Here is a 19,145-nt window from a genome sequence, read left to right on the forward strand (position 1 = left end):
TTTCCACCTGCTAATCAAGAGTAGATAGCCATTTTTATTCTGTGCCAATGCAGACATTGCAAAGTTATTAGCAAATTGTAATAAGAAAATAATCAGATGTGTTCTTTTGCAAGAACAACTCATTTGTGGGATTTGATTTTAATAGAAATATCCTGTTGCAGAAAGTCAGGCCAACAAACCCCAATGGAACCAAATAATTTATCACCCTAGCTACTTGCATGTATTTGCTCCAGTTTATACCATTTTTCTTCACAAAGGTTTCATTACAGATTAGTCTAAAAATGTTTTAAACAGCTTATTATGAAAATATAAAAATTATGGTCTCAGGGGAGAAAATAGTCATTAAAGAGAGAAGGAAGGAGCTTTTACAAGAGAAGATAATGTATGTTCCATGAAATTGCTCCCTTGATTTATAAACATGTTCCCACAAATCTGGTGAACATCATTTTTCAGCTCTCATAAAATATGCATGTTCATGTCAATCTAAAATTGAGGAGAGATGTTCTGTATAGTTGGTGAGTCTGTCTAAATTTGGGCAGGGAATCTCTTGAGGTTCCAGGTGGCTCTCCCATAGACCAGTTGTTTTAGGATAGGCATGATTTTACCTCTAAAGATATCCCTCCTGGCTGCCCTTCAGGCAGGCCTTTTAAAAAAAGAAATGAGAACTAAAAACCCACAAAAAAACACAAATGAGAACTGATCAACTGGCTTGGAGACTACATTTTATGGGGGTTCAGAGGGCAAGAGGTTCAAAGCAACACTGGGGGCACATTATTTACCTCTGATCCAAATGCAGAGGGTTTTTAAATTTTATATTAGTTCTTTATGCATGTAAGTAATCACTATGCAACATATTTTAAAATACGTAACTGCAATGCGAGTCTATGAAATATAAAACTACTTCATGAACTCCTTTCTTACTAGAACACAACAACCTTCCATTTTCCTGTTTCAAGGAAAAGGTCACACAGTGTGTGTCAGTTTCTATGTTTCTTGCACAAAGGGGCTCTCTGATTTAGAATCATAGATCCTAGAATCACAGAGTTTGAACAGATCACAAGGGCCATCCAGTCCAACCTCCTGCCATGCACAAGAATACACAAACAAAACATTCCTAACAGAGGGTCACCCAGTTTCTGTTCAAAAAACCTCCAAAGAAGGAATCCACCACACTCCGAGGCAGTGTATTCAACTGTCAAACAGCTGTTACTGGCCCGAAATGCACAGGCCAAATAAAGCGGCTTCCAGCTGCTTCGGGGACATAGCCTTTAGATGACACATGCCCCCAAGTGGCCAGAAGCCACTCAGAGGCTAACGCAGCAAGAGCTGGACCTTTTAGGAGTGGATTAAATTCACTCCTGCTGGCAGCCCATTTGGGACAATGGCAGCAGCCTGCTTTGAGAACAGACTGTGCGGTCACCACGGTCCCGGCCCAATTCTGGCAGCTCCTTCTGAGCCATCTGTTCTGGGCCACTGTCAGGAATGTTTTACTAATGTTGAGGTAGAATCTCTTTTCCTGTAGTTGAAACCATTTATCTGGGTCCCATTCTCTGGAGTTCTAGAAAACAAACTTGCTCCATCTTCAATATGACATTACTTCAAATATTTAAACAGGACTATCAATATCAACTCATATGATACAAAACTGATTCTCCTGATTTTACTTCAGTGTTGGTAGCTCAGTGCATATTCATAAATTGAGGGCATACACATGAAAGAAATACTGTGTTAGAAATTATGTCCTTTGTTTATTTTGGTTCAGCTTTTATACCAGTTTAATATACTATACTGTTCCCAAATGAATTTCCCAAATAGATCTGATGAATCTGAAGTCATTGGTCAAACATTCAGAATTTGCTCTGATGTAAGGAAAAGTAAAGCAAAAGGGCGAGGGAAAAGAAGCAGACCTAATACAGTGCGCCCTTGTTTTACACAGGGGATCCATTCTGGACTCCCCCCCCCATGTAAAACAAAAAACGCATATGCTCGAGCCCCATTACAAGTAATAAGGCTCATGCTCACGGCAGCGCGTGGCGGTGGTGGCGCCCATGCGCCATGGGCATGGGCACCATTGTTTCTTCCAGCGCACAGTGCCGGAAGAAGTACCACTGCTTTCAGCGTATGCTAAAAGCAGAGTATGACACGAGCACACTGTACAGATCATGTGACTGGGGTCTGCATATATAATTGTAAATTGAACCGATTTATATTGATTTCAGCAACGGCAACAGAGAACTCCATGTAAGTGGAGTGGTGAATCTGCTGTCAGAGCTGTCCAAGGCGTTGAACCCATCTGGGGAATAGGGCTCAGAATGTTGGATAATTCTTTTGAAGGTTGGGCTAAAACCTGGGATGGAATCACTATTCCACTGATATGGCACTTGCCACTGGACCTCAGGAAACAAAATGATATGTACTGGATAACTGAACTGAACAAATATTTCATACAACAAAATAAAATAATGGCTGTCAGAACAGTAAAAGCCTGAGAACAGTAGTGGGATAACCATCAAGTGGACGAGACAGGCACAAAATTTGTACAGACTGTGCAGAGCACAGGCACATTACTCATTCTGACAATGTAATTAAGTACAATTAATCTCAGAATGATAGGTCAGCTAATTCAACAAAGGTCTGGAGCAAACATCAGATGCCCTTTTTCTTTTCCTTTTTTTTAAATGGCAATGAACTTTTGACTAGGTGTAAGCATCTTGGTACTTTAAAATTTTCAATAATTTTTTTTCAAAAAAAACTATATAATCAAAATCAAAATCAAGGCAGTCACACAAAACCTAATGATTTGTACTGTTTCTGTTTTCATTTTTTATTGGATGGATTTTTACTTAATAATTTTAATACAGTTTTAAAATCCTATTTTCTTATCTGCATTTCATTATGTCACCTTTTGAGCATTACCTTTAGTGGAAAGGGGGATGTGCCTTTTTTTTTTTAAGATGCCAACTTCTTTTTTCTCAAATATAACCAATAAAGATTAATCTGACTGAAATATGGGCTATTCCATCACCCTTCAAATCTGACCGATTTCTCAGTGCTGACCAGTGTAACAACAAGAAGTTTTAAGGCATCACCAAAATTTGTTGTCGTTATGTCCCTTCAAGGTGACCTATGGCAAGTGTAATGAAGGGTTTTCTTGGCAGAATTTTTTCAGAGGACATTTTGCCACTGCCTTCTTCTAAGACTATGACACTGTAATTTGCCTTGGCTCATCCAGTGGGCTTCCTTAGCTGAGCAGGAATTTGAACCTTGGTCTCCTTAAACCCTAGTCCCACATTAAAACCAGTACACCATGCTACTACCAGGGACTTAGCCAAGGGGGAGGGTTTGGGGTCTGGACCCCCCCCCTTCGTTAGATAAAATGAATGGTGCGTGCTGCCACGCCGCCGCACCCAAGCCCCATTATAATGGTGGCACATAGTCTGGACCCCTCCTTCCCAAAATCCTGGCTACGTCCCTGCTAGTACTGTATCTTCAAGGGTATCATGTTTAATTTTGCATGTTTCATCAGTGGGATTGAGTGTACAGAATTGTACGGCAAGTAAAACATGGTTGTTTGTAAGTCTCCATGGTGTTTTTGCAGCAATGGGCTAATGTGCATTCTCTCCCCCTCCCAAACACACACACACACACACACACACACACACAGAGAGAGAGAGAGAGAGAGAGAGAGAGAGAGATATTTCTGGGCTACTCAAAATATGAAAATTCAGTACCAAGAACAACTATCATGGGTCCACAAATATTTTTGTTCCTTCTAAAAATAAAACATCTATGGGCAGCATTACAGTGAAAATATTTCCAGAGTAGTAGCCATTTTAGACCTAAGCCCAACTTTTAAACTGACCAAAGCAGACCCATCAAATCAACTGTTGAACGATCAACTTTTCTGGTTATTTGTTGTTGTTGTTGTTGTTCACTGCTATTGGGGGGCAGCTCCAACTCATGGGAACCCTGTGGATGAGACATCTCCAAAGCCCCTTATCCTCCACTGCTCTACTTAGGTGATGTAGATTCAGGCCCGTCGCCTCCCTGAGTCTATCCATTTGGTGTGTAGTCTTCCACTCTTTCTACTGCCTTCTATCTTCATCAGCATTATTGTCTCTTCTAGTGAGTCATACCTTCTCATGATGTGGCCAAAGTTTGACAGCTTCAGTTTCATCATCTTGGCTTCCAGGGAAAGTTCAAGCTTAATTTGTTCATGGAGCCATTTGTTTGTCTTTTAGGTTTAATTTGATGTAATATTGTTTGTGAATGTTTTAATTGTTAGCCTCTTTGGTTGTTTTATTACAGAAAAGTGGGATATAAATAAAAGTTTTATTTTATTTATTTATTTATTTATTTTGTCCGCTGTATCCCCAGCACTCTTCTCAAGCACCACATCTCAAATGAATTTATTTTCTTTCTATCAGCTTTCTTCACTGTTCAACTCTCGCATCCACAATGGTGACAGGGAATGTAATGGCTTGGACAATTCTAACTTTAGTACTCGGTTGTATATCTTTACATTTTAGTATCTTAACTTGTTCTTTCATGGCTACCTTTCCCAACCTTAGTCTTCTTATTTCTTAAGTGTAGTCTCTGTTCTAATCAATGTTTGATCCAAGATACAGGATCTCATATGCTTACAATAATTAAATAAGCAATAGGATTTGGGCCTTACTCCATCACCTCAGCAATAGCACTAAACTGTTTGGCATCTTAAAAAGCAAACAATCAGATTACTCACTAATGTTCTATGAACATTGCAGCCAATAAAAGTCAAGTCCAGCAGACCTCAATGGTCTGAATAAATGTATAATTAAAACTGTTACCACAATTTGGACAAAAAAATCTAGTATGATCTTAAAGAATAGACACTGTAAAATCCATCAAGTGTTCATGTCTTTCTGAACAAACTAGTTATTAAAGCCCCATCTTGTGGTAAGACTGCAGAGATCCCTTGCTCACACCCAATAAAGCAGATAAAAAGTGGAAAGCAGGGACCTTCATGGTAACTGCTTTATGCAAACAGAGCTTAGACTATAGTGACAACGCAAAGTTACTGTTTTAAAACAGCCCAATAAAAATTTCTCCTAACCTTCAAAATTCATTGCAAAACCCACTCAAGTCAACAGCTATGGGGGGAGGGGTGACACTTCATTTAGTGTGTTGCAATTTTCACTTAATAAATGCTTTAAAATGAATCAAAATATGCAATATGTGGGCAGAGGGTGTGTGGGAGACTGAAACAGAGAATGTATCATCACCATTTAACACCTTGAACATGTGGGGGGGGGGGTCTGTCTATTGACTTCGTTTTTCACTCTCTTGTGCTTTTTCTGATAGCTGTGCTAACAATGTGTAGACTTCAAAATCATGTCAGGCCCTTAAGGTCACAGTCCTTTAGGCTGTAAGAAAAAGTAGTCCTTTTCCTTCTTAAACTGCTCCTGAGCAGACTTGCTTCCTGTTTCTGGAAACTTACTTGTTCAATAAACTATGTAGGGCACAGAAATACTGCCTGGACACAATAATTTGGATGAAAAAGTTGTAGCTAGCATAATGATTCTTGCTCCTATCAACTTGAATATGAAATTGATGAAGTTGTGGGATGGCTACTGAAATGTGAGGTTTAGGATATCCTGCTGGGTATAATTTATATCTAGTTGACAGCATCAGAAATGAATTAAAGAAGACTGCTTGCTCTAACAAGGTGACCAAGGAATCAGAGAAGCACCAGGTCATGACATCCACCTAACCAGCATAAGCCATTAATTTAATTCACAACCATGCTTGGAAGCAATCAAACTAGTATAGCCTCACAGCCTTCCATAAGGTTTTCTTGCTGTTGCCAATGAGTTTCCTAGAAACTGCAGCAAAAAGCCAGACTTTTTAGACTGGGTTAAGGCTCCTTTGGATGAGGATCAGGCCAGATCCACCTAATATACATTCAGCCTGTCTGATCCCAGCCTAGGGCTAATGGCTTGTGTCATCCGGACAGGATGATGTGATGCTAGGGGGAACACAGGCCATTTGGCTCATGCATATAGGTGCAGTGTTGGACTAAGACAGTGTACTAATTCCTTCTCAGCCTACTGCGCAACCTTGGGCAAGTCACACTCTCTCATCCTTAAGAGAAAAGCAGTGGTAATCCTCCTCTGAACAAATATTACCAAGAAAACCCTAGGATAGGGTCAACATATGTGGAGTCAACTTGACATATTTGGACTTTCATAACAGATGAAAGATAAAAAGACTTGTCTATATATACTGTAACAACTGATATGAGCAAATTATGCAAAGAACGGGAAGATAAGAAGGGAGAAATACTGTTTGAAAATCAATTAAAATAAAAACAAAGATACTCACCTGGGATGAAGGTACAAGCTGAGGAGCAGGCACTTCCTGTCTCTTTCCTTTACTGACAGCCTAGGGAAAGGACAAATAATCAGTGTCAAGTGCAACTTGAGCAAAAAATAAGTTCTGTGTTTTGACTGACTGCTAGTTGCAATAGGGTGCCTATTATTTTTTACTTCTTAAAAACAAAATATTTTTACATAACAGAATCAGACTGAAGAAGGTTGCAAAAAGGAGTTATTTAAAGGCCACTGGAAGACAACCATTACCTCCTTGAAAATGCTGCAACAGATAATGTCCCATTCCTTCCAGAGAGACAAAAGATCCATATTCCAAATGCACCACTGCAAGACTAGAGAAAACAGCTGGAGATAGTGTGTACTGCAATACTGTGAGATCAGTCAGCATAGGTTTAATTTTATGCCTGTGCTTCAATGTTGTCTATAGTTTCCTTCTAAAATTCAAAGTATTGCTTTTAAAGGCTAAACCACATGTGAAGTACACAAATAATAAAACAATAAATTTAATTCTCTTGTTCAAGTAATGGGAAATTTACATTACAGTACATGTAATTGCAAAAGAGCTAGCCAGCTGATAAGACACATTTAAATGTGTTGCTAACTACTATATGTGCATAAATCTAACTACTTTTCTTGCCTAGACAAGGCAGTTTTCATTTTTCTATATACTACATTCTTTAAACAATTAAAAATAACCCCTTACATCAATGGCAGCTCTATTTATTAGTCCCATTCCCTTCCACCTGCACTTCTGTGGCCACACAATTGGAGCAACTGGCCCCATTATCTTCCATGGTGCAAAGCTCATGTAGTCAGCATACAGTTTATTTTCTAAGATTCTGTCCCATTGCTCATCAGTTATTCCAATCTAGCTAGCAAATAATGAGATAATACTCATTTTATTTATGAGATAATACTCATCAGTATTGTATTCTAATTAGTATTATTTTAGAGATATTTTAATCATGTAATGTTGTTGTTTTAGACTGTACACCACTTGGCAAGTTTTTATTCTTTTTTTATCCTTAATACAGTGGACCCTTGTTATACACTGGGGTTTGGTTCCAAGATCCCCCGTGAATAACAAAATCCATGTATGCTCAAGTCCCATTAAATATAATGACATAGCAAAATGGTGTCCCTTATAAAAAATGGAAAATCAAGGTTTAATATTTGAAATGTATACTTTTTTTGAACATTTTCAAACCGTGTATGTTTGAATCCGAATATAAAAAATCCATGTATAAGAAGGGCTGACTGTATGTAAAGCGCTGTACAAACTTTACAGCGCTTTATAAATAAATGTTAATAATAATAAATGTTAATAATACTACTATGAGAAGTATATAAAGATTACCCCATGATAGAATCATAGAATCATAGAGTTGGAAGAGACCGCAAGGGCCACCCAGTCCAACCCCCTGCCATGCAGGAAATCCAAATCAAAGCATCCCCAGCAATTGGCCATCTAGCCTCTGCTTAAAGACCTCCAAGGAAGGAGAATCCACTATACTCCGAGGGAGTGTGTTCCACTGTCGAACAGCCCTTACTGTCAGGAAGTTCCTCCTAATGTTCAGGTGGAATCTCTTTTCCTGTAGCTTGCATCCATTGTTCCGGGTCCTGTTCTCTGAAGCAGCAGAAAACAAGCTTGCTCCCTCCTCAATATGACATCCCTTCAAATATTTAAACAGGGCTATCATATCAGCTCTTAACCTTCTCTTCTCCAGGCTAAACATCCCCAGCTCCCTGAGTCATTCCTCATAGGACATGGTTTCCAGACCTTTCACCATTTTAGTCGCCCTCCTCTGGACACGCTCCAGTTTCTCAATGTCCTTTTTGAATTGTGGTGCCCAGAACTGGACACAGTATTCCAGGTGGGGCCTGACCAGAGCAGAATACAGTGGCACTATTACTTCTCTTGATCTAGACACTATACTTTTATTGATGCAGCCTAAAATTGCATTGGCCTTGTTAGCTGCCGCATCACACTGTTGACTCATGTTCAACTTGTGGTCTACTTGGACTACTAGATCCCTTTCCCATGTTGTCTCCTTAAGCCAGGTGTCCCCTATCCTATATCTGTGCATTTCATTTTTCTGCCCTAAGTGCAGTACCTTACATTTCTCTGTGTTGAATTTCATTTTGTTAGCTTTGGCCCAGCTTTCTAGTCTATTCAGATCATTTTGAATTTTGATCCTGTCCTCTGGAGTATTAGCCATTCCTCCTAATTTGGTGTCATCTGCAAATTTGATAAGTATGCTCCCAATTCTATCATCCAGGTCATTGATAAAGATGTTGAATAGCACTGGGCCCAGGACAGAGCCCTGTGGGACCCCACTGGTCACTTTTCTCCAGGATGAAAAGGAGCCATTGTTGAGCACCCTTTGGGTTCGGCCGGTCAACCAATTACAGATCCATTTAACAGTTCCTTTGTCTAGCCCACATTTTACAAGCTTGTTTGCAAGAATGTCATGGGGAACTTTGTCAAAGGCCTTACTGAAATCAAGATATACTATATCCACAGCATTCCCTTCATCTACCAAGCTGGTAATTTTATCAAAGAAAGAGATCAGATTTGTCTGGCATGACTTGTTTCTCTGAAACCCATGTTGACTTTTTGTGATTATGGCATTGCCTTCCAGATGTTCACAGACTCTCTGTTTAATGATCTGCTCCAGAATCTTTCCTGGTATTGATGTCAGACTAACTGGACGATAATTGTTGGGATCCTCTTTTTTTCCCCTTTTTGAAGATGGGGACAACATTTGCTCTCCTCCAGTCTGCTGGGATTTCTCCTGTTTTCCAGGAGTTTTCAAAGATTATTGCCAATGGCTCCGAGATTACATTTGCCAGTTCTTTTAGTACCCTTGGATGTAGTTCATCTGGTCCTGGAGACTTAAATTCATTTAGATTAACAAGGTATTTCTCTACCATCTCTTTACTTATTCTGTGCTGAAATCCCCCTATTCTGTCCTCTGCTCCATTATCCTCAGGTTGAGCACCCTTTGCCTTTTCTGAGAAGACTGAGGCAAAGAAGGTGTTGAGTAATTCTGCCTTTTCTCTGTCTTCTGTTAGCATTTTGCCATCATCTCCACGCAGTGGCCCTACCGTTTCCTTCCTCTTCCTTTTGTGCGGACATATCCCAAAAATCCTTTTTTATTCTTTTTAACCTCTCTAGCAAGCTTTAGCTTTTCTGACTTTACCCCTACAAATGCCTGCTATTTCTTTGAATTCCTTTTTTGTGATTTCCCCCTTTCTCCATTTCTTATACATGATCCGTTCCAAATTTAGCTCGGTTGAAAGTTCCTTAGTCATCCATCCTGGTTTCTTGAGACACCTCCAATTTTTCTTTCTCACTGGAACTGTTTGAAATTGTGCCTTCAGTATCTCTCTTTTGAGAAACTCCCATCCGTCCTGAACTCCCCTCCCTTTTAGTATTTCTGACCACGGGATCACCCTCAATACTTCTCTAAGTTTACTGAAATCCGCTCCCCTAAAGTCTAGAATATGTGTTTGACTATGCCTGGCTTCTCCTTTCCATTGTATAAAAAACTTCAGGAGAACATGGTCACTTCCACTTAATGATCCCACCACTTGTACCCCATTAACCAAGTCATCCATAGGGTTGCCTTAGGATCACCATTACTCAGAAATGACTTGAAGGCACACAGTAACAACAAAAAATATAAATATAAATAGATTACCACAGAACAGCCTAGCAGTTGTCTGAATATTGGGATTCAGCTGACTTTTACATGTCATAATTGTTTCCACAATCACTTTGAAGTGGAGAGATATGGGAACGAATTGGGAACCTCCAGTCATCTGTCCATCTACCCATCCACCACCTTTGGTTAGGCCATGCTCCATTCACCTGCCTGCCTAGGTCTGGTCCCTCCCTCCTGGAACTGACCCAGAGGAAGAGGCAGAACCCAGCAGAGGGAAGGAGCTCCACTCCCTAAATGTCCCTCATGACCTCCCCACCACTTGCCCTGACCACGACCTGCAGGCTCCTTCCCTCCACTGCACCCAGTACCTCCACATGTGCATCAGCTGTGTGAGAGACAGGAAGGGTGGCTGGAAGACCCCTGGCCGGGGGCTGGCAAGAGCTCCCTGGGAACCACAGTGCAAGCACCCTGTTTGCCCTCCCTAGCCATCTATGTAGCCTAGAGATAGCCACAGTTTTTCAGCTTCCACATGGGTCTTGTACTTCTAACCCATGCAAATATGGAAAGTTTCACTGAGGGAGAAAGGAATAATAGTGCTGGATGTCATAAGCATATCTCAATCAAACTGAAAACCAAAGTTCTAGATTACATCTCCCAGTAGTAACAAGAAAATGTTAAACCGCAAGGGAAGACTGTGGGTCCCTGAGGGTCAAACAGATGCCCTTCAGCAGAACCTTATGAGTTTTCTCCTCCAAGAAGAAATGGAGCCAGTTTAAACAATGCCTCAAAGTTCCATTCCAGAGAATATACCATAGTAAATGGTATCAAAAGCCCCTAAGAGGTTCAGCAGAACCAACAGGGACAACTCCCTCTGTCCAGTTCCCAGCAAGGGTAATCTACCAAGGAGACCAAAGCTGTTTCTTTCCCATAACCAGGCTCCAAACCAGACTAAAATGGATCCAGGTAATCTGTCTCATCCAGAAATCGCTGGAGCTGGATGACCATCACATGCTCCAATACTTTGCCCAAGAATGGAATGTTGGAAACTGGCCAGTAGTTGTCCAAAAGGTGAGATTCAAGGTTTTCAACAAAGGTCTTATAGCTCCCTCTTGTATACTCAGTGGACCTCTGCCTTGCTTTAAGGAGGTATTGACCACTCCTCTAGCCACTTAGCCAGATGTCCTCTGACTATTTTAATAAGCCAAGAAGTGCAAGGGTCTAATACACATTTGGTGGCCCTCATAACTCCAAAGTCTCAGGTTGTACAAACTGGAATGTATCCATTACCATTAATACAAGCAGGGGCCAAAGTTAAAACCCATTGGATCTGTATCAGAGTGAATCTGAGAAAATTTATCTGTACATTTTAGGGCACATTGTTCACAGTGGAGTATATCTTTTAAATTTCGGACTAAAAATGACAGCATATTTGCCACTCCTCTGACATGATGGGAGCCACCAAGAGGTACTGCTGAAATCAATGTGAATGGATCCCTTTAGCATTTATATGGGCAGATCCCAGCCACATGATGCTCATTTGGTCTGCTTCTCCTCCCTGCCCATTCCTCTTTTGCTATTTTGCTTCAAGTCGAAATACATTTTGAGCCTGTGGCAAATGAACTTGGACGATAAGTTTAGCTAGGAAACATAACAACCAGCACCTTGAATATGTATGTAGAGAGATCTTGTAGCACCTTTGAGACTAAGGGGAGAAACAAATTGTCCCGAAGGACAAATGCATGCTGTGGCCCCAATCTGCCTTTTTGCTCGCCAAAGAAGGAGCGGCAAACAGACATTCCTTTTTCACCAGCAAAAAGTCAGCATTTTAGCCTGCTGCAGTGGGAAGTCAGCTTTAAGGCACTCCAGTGGCATGCAGCACGTAAACGCCGCACCTCAGGAGCACCTGGAAGCCAGAGCACATGTGGGTGGCTGCCTGGCTTGAAGCCAGCATTCTAGACATCTTGAGGGCATTTCTAGACTTAGGGACTGTACAGATCATCAGTAAGTGCTGGCCTTGGGGTGGTGTGGGGGCCTGCCATTTGGATGATGTACACTGACGGTGGCATCACACAGCCAACCTAACCACATGGCAGGTAGCATTGCGCTGCTACTTTGGCATGGCATTCACACTCTGCATGCCAAAAGGAGCACCAAAAGAGTCCGCTGTGGCGGCAAGGGCACCCTTTTTCCAGGCCAAAAAGAAGTGGTATTCAGGAAAATGCCATATTAGGGTTGCTGCAGCTCTGACCGGTGCTCAAAGGGGTGGTGGCAAACCCTTTGGGGTGGTCTGCTTCATCCCTTTGTTCTTTTATACAGTTGCCTCTCCCAATGTGCGGAACTCAGATCTGCGCCTTGAATATATGCAGAGGGGCGACCTCCACTATTTCCAATAATGCACGCGCCCGGCACACACGCCTTTGCTGTATGCACGGGGCACGCTCCATTAAAGCCTATGGGGCTTGAATAAGTGCAGGCCTCCATTTTCATGGGGGGGGGGGTCTGGAACAAATCCCCTGCAAAAATGGAAGGCCAACTGTAGTTTAAAATCCAAACAGAGTGGATTCACCACCCAATGGCATGATAGCCACCAGCTGACACTGGCAGAATACAGGCTCCAGTAATAGTGCAATCACATTTACTCTTATTTTAAGAATCTGCATAAAATTTTATTTGAAGTATTAGAGCACAGGACAGTGACTTTGTAGGCCTGGGTTTGACTCCCTACTCAGCCTCAGAGGAAGGCAAAGTCAAACCCCTTCTGAACAAATTTTGCCAAGAAAATCTCGTGATAGGTTCAGCTTAGAGTCTCCATAAAACAGAAATAATTTGAAAACACACAATAACAAAGGTCATGGAGGGCCTTCAGAAAACTGGTGCTAGATCTAGGAGCAAAGCAAATTGATGGTTTTAGCAAAGGACAGTCATTAGGGGAACAAGGTGAGACGTGGAGACCGATGCAACCTCTCTCTCTGGCATTCACAATTCCTGTGCCTCATGAATTATTGCAAGATCTCATTTGTTACTACTTAACAAAGGATCATCCACTTAAAAGATGTCAAGGTAAGTAACTCATTTCAGCGGAGGTAAACCTAACTGGCAGAAATGAACCTGAAATCAGAAACAGAGACACTGAAACAAAAAAAGTTTAAAGGTTTTTTGTTTTTTTAAATTACTCAATGAGATGGCATGTTCTCAAAGCCTGATTCCCAGTTACACTCCCTTTTAATAAACTATACAAGATCATTGTGCTTTCACTGTTTACTCATTTCAGTCACACCAACACCGAATAGTTACATCTCAGTTAAACAGAGGACACAAGGCAATAAAAGAATAATCACACAGCTATTAAACATAATCTCTAGTATATAATTTCATGGCTCTTGAATCTCCTAATGGTAAGTGACTGTGAGTGAAGAAATACGATTACATCTCGAAAGTTACCATTCCAACAAAAGGAAGCTGATTATTTCATTTTTAATTAACTATAGCTGAGGGTAACTCCCTTCACAGCTCATTGTCACTGTGTTCAAGGTCTGTTGCCCACTTATCCACTGTATTGATCAGCCCCTGTTAGCCATCCTCCCCATTATTGTTTTTAAGTTCACTTGTGTCGTAAATATTAAGAAACAACATTGGAAAAATTATACAGAAGATTTTGAGGAACCCTGCTTAGAGGGAGGAACACAACAATTGCACAAACAAGAAAGGATATTTTAATGCATTTAATTTAAAAATGTAACTTGAGAGATGATTCACACATAAAATATGTGTGTATTTGACTTTGCTTGTAAGGTGAATAGGGCTGTTTCCACCCATGAATCATTCAATACTTGCCTTATCCCGCATGCTGCACAGGGTGCCAATTTGCCAATGTATGTATCTATAAATGCTAATCCCAGGAACGTCATTTAGTCTTGGGAAAACAGGGGGAAGACAGCTTTTACCAGCCAGCTGGTTCTGCAGGTTGCCAGTACTCCCAGAGAAGCATCATGGGGCCAGAGCAGATGGGTGAGAAAAAAGTGGCCCAAGTCTAGTCTGGCTGCAAATGGATTGGGTCCATGCTGACCACACAGCCCACTCTGAAAACAGGCTGCTCCTGCAGGACCTAGCCCTTACCGCCGGGAAACAAAAATCTGGAGCATGGCTTTGGAGCAGCTTCGGGCCACATTGGCAGCATATGTCATTTCAACATCAAACCCCAGAAGTTGTTTCTTTTGGCCTGTCTGTTCTGGGCCATAGATAACAAACCATTTAAGGGTGGAAATGCCAAAGCACCTGCCCATGTAAGATGCTTTGCTGCCAAAATCTGACATTCTAACATTGCTTTATACATGCAAGAATGACATCTGGTCACCATGCAAACAATCCAGGGCAAAAAGGGGTGGCTGCAGGCCATCCGTCTGTCAAGCCCCTTAGTTTACCAATGTCTGAAACAGACAGCCAAATAAAGCAGCTTCTGGCCATTTCTGAGGCATGGGATTTATATGACGCATGCCCCCAAAGCCCCGAAGACAAAAGGAATGGATTTAATCCACTTCTGCTGACAGCCTATTTGGCACTACAGTGGCGGCCCACTTTGGGAGTGGGCCATCCAGTCACTGTGGTCCCTAAATGATCATGGCCAGAGCAGCCCCAGATCATTCCTTCTGAACTATCTGCTTTGGCCCTCCATCTACAATATCTCTTTCCATACTGATTTTACAGACTAACATGGCTATATCTTTGAATTTTCCAGTATTAAATGCATTAAATAAGAATATTCCATCCACTTGCTTTGCTTCCATGTCTGTTCCAGATATATTACAGGAACCTTTGCCTTAGCAAGAAATCAGTAACTGTAATACTTTCTAACAACAGAATGAGTGAAATAGGTGGCTATCAAATTGGACATTTTAATTCAGGCATTTAATACAGAATCATGGTGTGGCTTTTATATGGAGTTATATTGGTGTGTGTTGTAATTATGGGGTTTTTTAAACATAAATAATTTTATACTGCTTGTGTTTGATTTTTTTAAATTGTCTTAAAACCTTTATTGTAAAGTTTTTTTAAAAAATGTTTTTATTTGTGAACCGCCTTGGGCCCTTTTCTAGGAGAAAGGTGGCATAAAAATGAAATGAATAAATAAATAAAATGAAGGGAAAGGACTTCCTCAGCTGTAGAATAACCACACCAAAAAACCTCTACCTTACTTTTCTACATAAAAGTTAGCAGGGACTTTCCCAACCCGTTCTGTCTAAGGAACTAAATACCAAGACCTCTTTCATACTTCATAGATTTAAAGCTAGGGATGAGAAGGGACACAAGAGATGTTACAAATGATCTGCATAAAAATATCAAAAGGCCAGAGATAATGAAAGGGAGAAGATCCCGAATGACATCATTTTTGGCATCACAACTAAGAATAGTCAACAGTTGAAGGTTCCTACAAGGAAGTCTGTTGAGTGCCTCATACTCATAGTGACCTTTGTGATTAATGCTAAAAGCCTAGTTACAGATGAAGTAGTTGCTGTAATTTTTTTAATATGGCAAGATTGTTCAAAGAGAAAAGAGATCAGACAGTGATACCCAATGAAACCAAAAGAGTATTAGGAATAATTATGGAGTCTTACCGAATCATTACTTCCACTCTGATCCAACTTTTCAACAAAGTAATCCAAACGTTGGTGTTTAGGTACCTATAAAGCAAATAAGCATTAATAAAGGTGTTGAAAACCCTCTGCTTTGTTAATATGTAGAGGAGTCTGTTTTATATGCATGTAACTCTGTTTGTACATGTAACTGTAATATTCTTTACAGATTTTATTTCATGTGAAAATCAATACGAAACATATCTGCACTGGTGCCCATTTTTCTGCCAGAGGGAAGCCTCAGCCGCCAAATGGAAAAAGTATCCGCAAAAAGTGGGTTCTTTTTATTCTGCTGTGGTGGTGTAACAAGTGTGCCACTGGCGCATTCGTTACATAAGTTCCATGTGGCGCCATGCAGACACCGTACGGCACTTGCATAACAATGGTGGCGCACATGTATACAGGTCGCTGCCATTGTTAAGCCCTCATCACGTGTGGGTGCTCTGCCCCCAGGCAACCCTCGCACATGACGAGGGCGCCGCAAAGGGAGGTATGTACCGGGCTGTACAATACCTTTTTAGACATCCTCAGACATTTGCCTCCTTTTAAGTCCTATAGCATGTTTCCAGTTTCTTTGTTTTGATGCTTTGCTATGATCAAATACCTAAATGCCCCAAAGGCACCAGATACCATCTGATCTTGGAACCTAAGCAAGATCAGCCCTGGTTAGTATTTGGATGTGAAACCATTGATGAATACCAGGTGCTGTAGAGGAAGGAACTGGTAAAATATCTCTGCGTATTTTTTGCCTAAGAAAACCCTATGAAATTCATGGGGTCACCAAAAGTTGACAGGCAGCTCAAAAGCACCTACACATATGATCAAATAGTGCAGAAATGAAACAAAAAACAAGTCTTGGGTAAATCTCCACAAGTTTACCTAACTGTTATTTTTAATTCTTAAGGTCCAAGGAAAACACCTTACATATGATATGTTTTTCCTACCATGTAGCCAGAGAGTATACATATCCCTTTCCTCCCAGATGTTCATGTTTAATACTTCTGGAGAGGAAACAGTATTTTCTGTGCTGAACTGTTGTCTTCTGTACAAAAAAAATTGCTACTCTTTATGCTGGAAATTTGTTTTCTGCACAGAAAATGCCATTCTGCGCAAAATGCTGACATACATTTTTGTTTTTACATGGAGTAATCGTGAATTGTGAATAGCCTTAAAAAATGACTGCTATTCAACTTAATGTGGGGCGCGCCCATAATGTCCTTCATGCACGCACCCCATTCAAGCCTATGGGCTTGAATATATGCAAAATTTCAAACTCATGGGGGGGGGGGTACCGGAATGGATCCCCACAGGTTCAAAGGGGCAATTGTACATAGTTTTCGACAACATTTTCACAGCAAGGAGAAAAATAGTGAAATGATTCATTTAAGCCTCCAAGAATGAAATTGAAAAAGATTTACATCCCTAGTGTGGATTTAGTGAAGTATAACTGTGAAGGATATGAAGGATTCTTCATAATGTAGACCAAGATAAAGGAATCACTGGTGGTGTGCCTGTGTGTGAAATTAATTTCTAATATTTGTGACTATAACAAAAACTGTTAGGAAATATTCACAAAAATAATAAAATGCTAGGGCTTGTTGAAAGCACAATAGTAAAGGCACACAATTCCAACACTCTTTCCTGCCTTTTCAGTGCCTATAGGAGAGTCATCCATTTTCTAGACATTGCCTTTCACCCTGCTTTCAGATTAATCTTCCCCTAAACAGTAATAAAGGTTTTCAGAATGAGATGACAGAACGAGGATGGAGGGTTTTGCTTTTATTTAAAAAACCACCTTCAGATCTAAAAAGCAACTACCATTCAGAGTTTCAGCTGAACCTCTCAGAACTTGGTGTGGGGCTAGTAAAATTAGACATAATAAGCTCACCCAGACTGGTGCATTATGCTGCCTAGAGTTACATCACTTAATGTTGTTTCTTTTTTCTTCTCTGTCCAAACTCTCTCCTGATTTATTTTAAAATCTCAGTTTACAAAAACAGCACTTTTTGATTTGTTCGTAAATGTCTTCTTTATAATGTGTATTGTGACCCTCTCATATATCTCTGTTTTACTTGTCTTGCAATCCTCACACTTTCTCTCTCTGTTTCCTCCTTATTCTTTACAATTTTGTTCATGACAGTGGCATTTATTTAATCTCTAATACTTCAGTGCTATGGCTATAAACTGCTGTGGTGTCACTGCTGTGCTTCTCCTTGGTACAAGATCTTGTATTCCCTCTTTCTCCATACTGTCTATATGGGAGTAAATTTACACCAACAAAAACACAATAAATGAAGAAAATTACTAGCTATGATGAAGAGAACATGCATTTTTGTATGTTGAGATGCAGCATCCCTTTCTGTAAAAAAACACTCCTGCAGTTCCTTTCTATCCTTGTTTCTTACTGAGTTGCAAGCCTTTGTGCTTCCCTTCTCCAAGGAAATGTACACAATTTTACACAAGTTTTTCCAATTTGAACATTTATTTGCACAACATATCTAATAATATGCAAATTTTCCTCATTTACTAATTCATATTTACACATATTTTAAGTATGTACATTTTAACTGTATATTTTAACTATGCCAACTAAATTTAAAATAGGTGCTTCATTTTATGTTCACTTTATTTCTCAGAACTATGCTATAAGACTCACAATCCAACAAAAGCTCAAGGTAAAGCATGCATTTGCTTTCAGTAAGTTTCAGGAGATGCAGAAATGCTACTTCCTTCAAGAGTATTAAGTCAAGTGAAATTTATTCCCAACTCAAATACTAGCCCCCCCCCCCCCCCCAGCATCATCCTACACAGCTAGTAGACATAATATTTTCTTACTTTAGGTTACTTGATATAAAGTTGAAAAGATCTATTTGAAGCTTTCCAGAGCACAGAAGCCTGGGTTTCCTCTAGTGCACTCTATAAGCTGCATATCACACCAGACAAGATCAAACCTCTTAGTGTTCAAGGTTTGACAGACTACCAAGTATTTTGAAAATGACACATTGTTAAAGTAGCATAAACCCACCATCAAGATACTCAAGTGAATTAATAGCAACATAAGTTCCAGACATTTATTAATAAGTATATCAGACCATCTTCCCAGGTTCACATGAAAGTCAGGACAAAGCAGTTAACACTTCTTTAAATTTAGTTATGTCCATGAAAAGTATTTAGACATGAAATATTTATGTGTCCAGAGTTTTATGGCAGAGTTCTCAAATTAAATATTTTTACTGCTGTTATCCATTTAATTATATTTGAATGATGACCACCATCCTGTAATTTTATGAAGCAATTATATAGTAAATAATCATTGTAGCATAACCAGCAGTCAACAACTAGATATACTAGCAGGCCACATTAGAAAGGAGAAAAGCCCCATTCCTTTGCAGAACATGAGGGATGAAATTAAATCAAATGGTTCACAAAACACATGAATAGAAGAACGGAAAGAAAAAAGGGACAAAGTATTTCCT

The 19,145-nt window shown here is 40.2% G+C and overlaps 1 protein-coding gene across 1 annotated transcript in view; it reads right to left on the reverse strand.

The window, feature by feature from the left end:
- GLP1R (glucagon like peptide 1 receptor) overlaps positions 1-15,713 on the reverse strand; it is a 96,466-nt gene extending 80,753 nt beyond the window's left edge. Inside the window, exons 1-2 of the mRNA XM_042459230.1 lie at positions 15,652-15,713; positions 6,364-6,423 (exon numbers count right to left, since the gene is read on the reverse strand). Of these exons, the coding sequence (XP_042315164.1) occupies positions 6,364-6,423; positions 15,652-15,659 (68 nt within the window). The 5' untranslated portion in view covers positions 15,660-15,713. The remainder of the gene's footprint in view (positions 1-6,363; positions 6,424-15,651) is intronic.
- Between the last annotated feature and the right edge of the window lie 3,432 nt (positions 15,714-19,145).

The sequence above is a fragment of the Sceloporus undulatus genome, chromosome 1, assembly GCF_019175285.1.
Source record: "Sceloporus undulatus isolate JIND9_A2432 ecotype Alabama chromosome 1, SceUnd_v1.1, whole genome shotgun sequence".
NCBI classification, from domain to species: Eukaryota; Metazoa; Chordata; class Lepidosauria; order Squamata; family Phrynosomatidae; genus Sceloporus; species Sceloporus undulatus.